This window comes from Haliotis rubra, unplaced genomic scaffold (assembly GCF_003918875.1).
Source record: "Haliotis rubra isolate DU_JTF1 unplaced genomic scaffold, ASM391887v1 Scf92, whole genome shotgun sequence".
NCBI lineage: Eukaryota > Metazoa > Mollusca > Gastropoda > Lepetellida > Haliotidae > Haliotis > Haliotis rubra.
In genome coordinates this window covers 2,337,199-2,346,041 of record NW_025767657.1, presented here as the reverse complement: position 1 = coordinate 2,346,041, position 8,843 = coordinate 2,337,199, and the positions used below count along the sequence as shown (strand labels likewise).

The 8,843-nt window shown below is 38.0% G+C and overlaps 1 protein-coding gene across 1 annotated transcript; it reads right to left on the bottom strand.

Moving 5' to 3' along the window:
- Positions 1-3,371: 3,371 nt before the first annotated feature.
- LOC124264346 (extensin-like) lies at positions 3,372-4,085 on the bottom strand. The gene is made up of 2 exons (XM_046699102.1): positions 4,061-4,085; positions 3,372-3,895 (listed from the first exon to the last, which is right to left on the bottom strand). Exons 1-2 carry the CDS (start codon positions 4,083-4,085, stop codon positions 3,372-3,374), a joined length of 549 nt encoding a protein of 182 aa, XP_046555058.1.
- Positions 4,086-8,843: the final 4,758 nt, after the last annotated feature.

Genomic DNA, 8,843 nt, shown 5'->3' with positions numbered 1-8,843 from the left:
AGGATTTAACTTAAAGGACATAAAAAGTCTACGCACGTATAGACCTGCAACAAGAGAAGAAAACCAATGCTACCCTACCCCTGTTGCTCATGAACCACCTTCCGAGGTAGTATCGCCATCCTGTGTGGCAAGCGATACTGGTTATAACACTGAAGAATCTGTGAGAGAGGAAAACACACGCAGTGTAGCAACACCGCCAATGAGGAGTGAGTCATTGACAGTGTCAGCTTCAAGTGATGAAAGTGGAATGGGTAGCGGCACATCTGAGGTATCTGAGGGATCTGAGGGATCATCTAGTTCCTCCAGATCAAGACTTTCAAGAAGTGTGTCCATGCCTGCTTCGGCGTCTCACAATCGTCCCACCAGCAGCAACTTTCTGGGAAGCACGTGGCCAGGAGGGGCAGTTACATGTCCATCTCCATCTCCTTCAGGTAATACTCCTTCTCTGAAGCAGCACCCTGCCTGTCTTTTAGGTCAACGAATGCGTCTTTCTTAAATCTACCATATTCAATTTCACATACTTTAAAAGGAACTTGTCATATGCCTGTTACAGCGGTATCACGTCCAAATTGTGTACAGACGAATACTTGCAAAGGGTTCAGGGATTTATTGTCTGGGATGATGTGAGGATCAATTACCGTGGATATGGTGATAAAACCTTGAAACAAAACATAAACATATCTCAAATTACTGGTATACAGCAACAAGTATATAGTAAACATATAATTACGTTAAACATTTTCTGTACACCTCAAGGGTTACTCAGTCTAAGTATATTTATAAGCTAATATTACAAATTACAGTCATACAGAACATAACCTATACAATTCCTTGACACATAAATACTAACCTCTTCTCAGGGACGCAGGTATTCCACAGTGAAAGCCACCAGTGGCAAATGAGTGCATCTAAGACCTAATCATAAAATAAAACAATTAAATACAATATATATTAAACACACACATACACGTAGGTGTACACATACACTCTTTCTCATGCTATCCATAATATGTACCTAATATATATGCACTATATTCTACTTTAACTAAATGCGTAATAATCATAATACATAACAGTGTGTCATAACATTAAGTATATAAAATAATTACATCATATCATCATGTAGATGATATCACTATATATATACATTCAGTACATTACATAACATGAACGTCTTACAAATTATAGTCTGGATCGCGCAATTTGTCACGTATTTGACTTGTGGAAGACTTATGCATCCATTGCTGATACAAAGTGCTTTCTATTGATGATACAAAGTGCTTTCTATTGATGATACAAAGTGCTTTCTATTGCTGATACAAAGTGCTTTCTATTGCTGATACAAAGTGCTTTCTATTGATGATACAAAGTGCTTTCTATTGCTGATACAAAGTGCTTTCTATTGCTGATACAAAGTGCTTTCTATTGCTGATACAAAGTGCTTTCTATTGCTGATACAAAGTGCTTTCTATTGCTGATACAAAGTGCTTTCTATTGATGATACAAAGTGCTTTCTATTGATGATACAAAGTGCTTTCTGTGATGATACAAAGTGCTTTCTATACAAAGTGCTTTCTATTGCTGATGCACAAAGTGCTATTGCTGATACAAAGTATTGATGATACAAAGGGCTGCTCTATTTCTGATACAAAAGTGCTTTCTATTGATACAAAGTGCTTTCTATTGCTGATACAAAGTGCTTTCTATTGCTGATACAAAGTGCTTTCTATTGCGAGAGTTAGCTTGACGTGTTTCTTCTTCTGTTGAGATGGTACCAGAACATGAGTACAACGATGGACACTGTTCTTCTTATCAAAAACTGGAGCGTGCCTTCGACAATGTTGGTCGTTCAGACCTATCTAAAAAAACCACTACTTGCAAAGCTATATACTAGGAGGAAGGGCAGAATTGGACTTACAAACAAAGACTTTGCATGATACCACAAACCTTCCTACATGACATTACTGTGTTACACAATATATAATTTGCCCTCATTTCTCTCGAGTAGGGAAAGGGGTTGAGTGTGTGTGTGTGTGTGTGTGTGTGTGGGGAGGAGGGAGGGGAGTGGAGTTGAATGTGTATGGTTTTACGCCAGTAGCTTTACCCAATACGTCTGTAAAGTGGGCTACACCTAAAATGCTGAAATGGGCTTCACACATTGTACGTATGTGGGGAATCAAACTTGGGTCTTCAGCGTGACGAACGGACGCATTAATCATCGGGCTCTACCGCCTTTTTGTGAGATGAGTATCCTATGGATTCACTCAGTCACTCGTCACGCCGAAGACTCAGGTTAGAATCTCCACATGCGCAAACTGTTAGAATACCAGAGAGAGAGACGAGAAAGAGAGCACGTACCATATTTCATCAAGTTCATCTCCTATTATCATTAGTTGAGCGGCCCTATACATTGTAAAAAGTGCGCTAATTAACCGAGCTGGTTTACTTGAAACAGCTATTTCCTTTCCTGTCTGCCCATGGGTAATTAAGTCATTGTATCAGTCTTGGTATGGTAACCCGTGAAGATCCGGGTTAGAATTAATCTTCAGTCACCCATGCTTGTCCTAAAAGGCGACAAACGGAAGTAGGCGGTCAGACTCGCTGAATTGGTTTACACATGTCATCGTATCCCAATTGCTTGGATCAATGCTTATGCTGTTGATCACTGGCTTGTCTGGTCCAGACTCGATTGTTTACAGACCGGAATATTCATTGCTGGAATATTGCCGAGTGCGGCATAAAAGTACACTCACACACATGGTATTGGTATCATTTAATTTTATCTTCGGTTTAAATGGCTGAATGATTGTAAAGGAATTATTATATATCTGTGTACAATGATATATAGCCATGTGATACTACACATCCCTTACACCACCATCCTCCACATGTCCCCTCCCGACATCTGTCCACCTTTACCCACAGGTATCTGGTGCAACTCCTGACTCTTCTGCTTTCTAGCGATACAGTCTTGGCCTTGTTACTCAGTATCAAGAGGATATTCAGAATGAACCATGGGGAGATTATTCCCGATTGTTCATTATGCATTCTTCATGGTATCAATAGTCTCACTCAGTCATTGACGTATGACGTTCTTTCCAGCGTTCTGCTATACTTCCCGTGTGTCACGTGACGGCATTCCACGGTGACCACGCCTCTGTGGTATTCGTGTTAAAGGTCTGTACAGTTTCTGTGAGCATATGCTGATTTAGGTGTAACTGTATAATAATTTAATGCGTTTTAAAGTTTATCTAAAACTGTCAGTTTTTGTCCATGTGTTTTCCCAGTAGATCGTTAGTTGTTCAGTTATAACGAAGTGCCTAATTTCAAAAAACATGTTGGAAGATTTGTCACAAAGAATGAAAGATTGTCTATAGAGTCAATACTGCATCACATGTTTCAGGCTTTGCATCTGGTGGCTTGTCTGCTGGCAATACTGCATCACATGTTTCAGGCTTTGCATCTGGTGGCTTGTCTGCTGGCAATACTGCATCACATGTTTCAGGCTTTGCATCTGGTGGCTTGTCTGGTGGCAATACTGCATCACATGTTTCAGGCTTTGCATCTGGTGGCTTGTCTGGTGGCAATACTGCATCACATGTTTCAGGCTTTGCATCTGGTGGCTTGTGTGGTGGCAATACTGCATCACATGTTTCAGGCTTTGCATCTGGTGGCTTGTCTGCTGGCAATACTGCATCACATGTTTCAGGCTTTGCATCTGGTGGCTTGTCTGCTGGCAATACTGCATCACATGTTTCAGGCTTTGCATCTGGTGGCTTGTCTGCTCGCAATACTGCATCACATGTTTCAGGCTTTGCATCTGGTGGCTTGTGTGCTCGCAATACTGCATCACATGTTTCAGGCTTTGCATCTGGTGGCTTATCTAGTGGCAATACTGCATCATACGATTCAGGCTTTGAATTTGGCCTTTGTTAGACCTTGAGGACGTTTCCACATTTGGCAAATCAGTGACCAACATGATTTTCTGTTTATTTCCCTGGACTTCTGCCATGTGTTCCAGTGGTCTTAGGTGAACAGTTAACTCGTTTGTTACACGTACCAACGGTAGGTTTGAACACGTTCATCCTTTACGATCACCGTGTATGACCACTTGTTGATACTGATTCATAAACGCCCGCTTATCAGAGTCAGGGAGCGGTGGGGCAGCCAAGTGGTTAAGCGTTTGCTCGTCACGCCGAAGGTCCGAGCTCGATTCCCTACATGGATACAATGTGTGAACCCCGTTTCTGGTGTCCCTCGCCATGATATTGCTGGAATATTGCTAAAAGCGGCGTAAAACTAAGCTCACTCACTCACTCAATATCAAGAAACGCGATAGGCCTAACGATCAGTTAAATGTCTGCACCATCGTTCAGGAAACCTACGTCTGCCTGCTGATGAGAATTTGCACGAATTTCCTCACTTTTGCACATGTGCAAAATCATTACCAATTGATGACAACGAATAGCAGTTTAAGACTTTGCAAGTGTTATGAACACGGACAATTCTCGTAACTACAAAATTGTTTTTGCTTAACGTGTTTAGTCACTACTAGGCATTGAGTTGGTACACCATAAAGCTCAAAAGAGACAGGCGAGAAAGCCGTGACACAATGTAAACAAATCTCCATTTCGGTTACGGTCAACCGAAATAGCAAAACTTGTAACATGAAAGAACAATGTGGTGGATATTGTCCCCTTCGCTCTTAGATATTCTTCAATTTGTCACACATTTTAGGATGTTTTAAGTTTCATAAGCACAATCTGAAGGCCTACAGTATCTTGTTAACAGAGCAAAATATTCGAGGAGTAATATTTTTTATTCAAACGGAAATATTGTCAGTGTCAGCAGTTGCCTATCATGCAATATCCAAGTATCAAAATTAATTCATATGAGTGCCTATAAAACCATGCTTTAAATATTTCAGCTTTTTTATAAAGAGTTGCATGGGACTTTGGATTGAATTACCTTCCTCCATGTTGATCGAATACGAAAACTATGAGGAGAAAATAGTGATCGACTTTCTGGAGTATTGGACGAGTGAAATAAAGTGTATATCTTAATTATGAGAACATTATTTGAAGTTTTGTTACCACATAAATTATTCACATATATTTGTACATTTTAGGAGTAATATTACAACAGTAATTTTGATTAATTCACTGGAAATGATAGCAAGGTATGTTTTAAGAATCTTACTTTTTAGTAAACGTGAAAGGGTAATAAAATTAATAATAATCTAATCTAATAATAAATAATTATTTAATTGATTGACATATCAGATTCTTATGATTTTAAAGGCAGAACTAGGCAAACAAACACTATACATATCATGGCAGGACAATCACTTGGTATTAACTTAGTTAATTCTTGGCTCCTGCTTTTAGATGTTTTTTTAAATACTACATTTACTAATAAGATCATTCTGAAAGTGATTGCTAGTATCATAACTCATTAAAGTTATTTCAACATCCAGAGAATTTGAAAAAGCAAAGGCTACGTTTTGGTCAAACCCTGGTCAGGCATTATCCAGTCCTGCAGGGCATAGATTTTCGAAGCTCTCTTAGCGCTAAGATAGTCGGAAGTGCCATGCATTAACATTAACTTACGACTATCTTAGCGCTAAGAGAGTTTCGAAAATCTAGGCCCTGGAACAGAATAACTTACAAAAATCTCAGTTGACTTTTCATGAATAAATATTGAAACATATATTTAACCCATATTTGATGTAATTCTTCTGATAAATCATCAGTTTTTTAGGAGGTTATCAATATTTGAAGACTGAGCCAAAGCTAGTGTTTATTAAGATGATGGATTTTGACAAATTGTTCAAGGCTTGTTGATGGTTATTTGGAAAATGAGCTTCATATTAAATTGCACACTGGTTTGTAGGAGGTGAATGCTTCAGGACATTTTCATGTCTGTTTTCCTAAACCTTTGTTATGACTTTTAACAAATTTTGAATCAACTTTACTATAATTTTTATGACACCAGTAAGTATATCAGAATAGGAAATAGATCAAAATCAGTGTTATGTCCTCTAGGGATATGGTCTCAGATCTAATAAAACAAAGATTATCATTGTTTAATTAAGAAGCAATAATATCAATATGTAATTGTATTGACAAAAAGCTTTGGACATAGGATATATTCTTTGCACCTTATTTACACTAGTAGTTAGCAGTTAAACGTCTCTGATGAAAAAACAATAGATCTACATTTGTATTTTGTGTAACATTCTATTTTAATGCTAGTCAATTGTTCGGATAACTGTGGATCCTCTGTTCCAAGATTTTGCATCACATGTTTCCTATTTCTGGAAGATGGCTCAGCTAGTGTACAGGTGCAGACTGTATCTTGGATCTTTTTTGTGTTCTGGTACTGTGACATACCTGTACATAAACGCTGGCAGTTCATGAAGTCCAGTAGATCTATTGTGGAAGTTTGTATGTAAATTAGGATTCAACAACAAAGTACATATAGAAAAGTGAAATGGAAATGATTGAAAAAATGATTTCCTTATATTCAGTGTCAGTTTATCATTGTGTACAGATTTTGAAGAGATAAACTTTACTGAGAATTGCTGCAGATCAGCTGTTGAATATTTGCTTCTGGGTATGTCCAGATCTAGATACATCCATGGAAACATACTGTTTACAAGCCCAATTACTTTTCCAGATTTCCAAATGTGATTGATTTGTTTACATAAATTATATACAGACAAATAAAGTGCATGAAGTAGTACAAGGGATATATTTTCTGCTCTTTATTTACCATTCTCTTAATTCATTAAAAGATAGAAACACATGTTTTCAGATTATTGAACTAAATTTGAACAACGCCAACGGATTATAATCTATTTATAGATACCAAAACGATCTGCAACATGAACATGTGGTTGTGTTCACGAGTTTTATAAAATTATAAACTCAAACAACAAAATTTCAGTTACCCTTCCCCTGCTAATATCTGTGACGGAGGTGAATTGCCAGATAGATTAATTGATTCGAAAGAAATTACGCTTCCTACAGTCTCAGCAGCTAGTCGAGACGATTTTTCATCGGGCATGTAACTCATTTTCACTCGCCAGTTGCAATCTGCCAGCTAATACATAATAAAAATCACATACGTATAACTTGCCTCTTTAAATAACATTCCCAAACGACGGATACCATAGTATCACAAGCAGAATTCATCAACAACGTTCGCAATCACGTAACGTTTCACCGGCGGTGACGCCATTGTGATTTGTCAGTGGTTGTCCCCCCTAACGTCAAAAACGAAGTGGGCGGGGCTTATCGGCCGGGACTGGATCGGTCTATTATCAGAGTCGGAGGAAGACGCCTCATGGATGTGGTTTGGTCGCCTCACTTTCACCATGTTGTTTATTATATTAGATGTATGTATCATTATAATCTACGTTTTGAAGATCTTAAGAACACATATAAAGTGGAAGAATTACCGACTATCAAACCGGTATTCATATTTGCAAATTTGTATTCATATTACAACACGATTATTAAATATATTCCACTATCACTTTTATATTCACTCAGATGAAAATGGATCAGGATCTGTTTCGTGACAACGTAGTATCAAATGGAGTACATACATACATGTATATATGCAGTATTAGAGTACAGTGAACTGCGTTTATAACAAACACGCTTACATCGAACTGGCGGATAAAACAAAGTGTCTTTCTTATCCCGGACTGATGATGAATATTTTCGCCAACAAACTTTAATTTCAAACTATACTATGTCATAACAAATTTAAATTAGTTGTAGCAATTGTAGTTGACTGCACTGAAAAATATTTCATCATACATTCAAAGGAAAATGTTCATTTTTTCTATAGAAAATGTACCAAGTTGTGTTTTTTAAAACTATATCGTTTTTTCTGTAGATATTTATTTTATTTTTAGAATAATCTGCACGAAGAGAGAATTACTTATGATTAACTTAGTAAATAAGATATTTCTACATTCAGCCAAAGGGGAGCATGTATCACATTGTTTATATGACCGTGAACACCTCAAGTATTTTGGTCACAGGTTGGAACAGCTAGTAATGCCATAATCTAAATATTGACTTTGAATTCACAAAATATTCAGTCCAATATGGATTTTGAATGTGCAGCAACGCAGTTGACCATACTCTGCTCTCCGCATAATGATTTGTTTATTTATCAACTTGAAGCATAACACAACAGAAATCTGTCCTTATAACGTTTTCATTCAAATATTGAGTAAGTGAGTGAGTGAGTATTGTTCTACGTCGCTTTTAGCAATATTCCAGAAATATCACGGCGGTGGACACCAGAAATCGGCTTCACACATTGTACTCATATGGGAAATCGAACCCGGGCCTCTGGCGTGAGGGGGGGTGGGGTAGCCTAGTGGTTAAAGCGTTCGCTCGTCACTCCGAAGACCCGCGTTCGATTCCCCACATGGGCACAATGTGTGAAGCCCATTTCTGGTGTCCCCCGCTGTGATATTGCTGGAATATTGTTAAAAGCGGCGTAAAACCATATTCACTAACTCCCTCCTCCGGCGTGACGAGCGAACGTTTTAATGGCTAGGCTACGCCACGGCCCCCAAATAGTGAGTGAATTGTCAAACTGAAACATACATCATCACATCACATGACATCACAAAATATGTAAGCAACTGGCTACTTTCCTCTGTCCTAAATCATGCTCATATGTTATTAAACATTGACACAATTTGTAAGTCCAGCAAATTAAATCCTCAGATTAAAGTGTTGTCAATAATCCGTCCATTTAGTTTGATAATGTGATCGGTCTTGGTGGTAAATGTATCCAAAATATTTTGAAATGGA

What these genes read in the sequence shown, in the direction of transcription:
- LOC124264346 (XM_046699102.1), bottom strand. Translation starts at nt 4,085, where the DNA reads ATGAACGTGTTCAAACCTACCGTTG. An exon ending in CGTGTTCAAACCTACCGTTG is followed by an intron (nt 3,896 to 4,060) that starts GTACGTGTAACA and finishes CGTATGATGCAG; the next exon opens with TATTGCCACTAGATAAGCCA.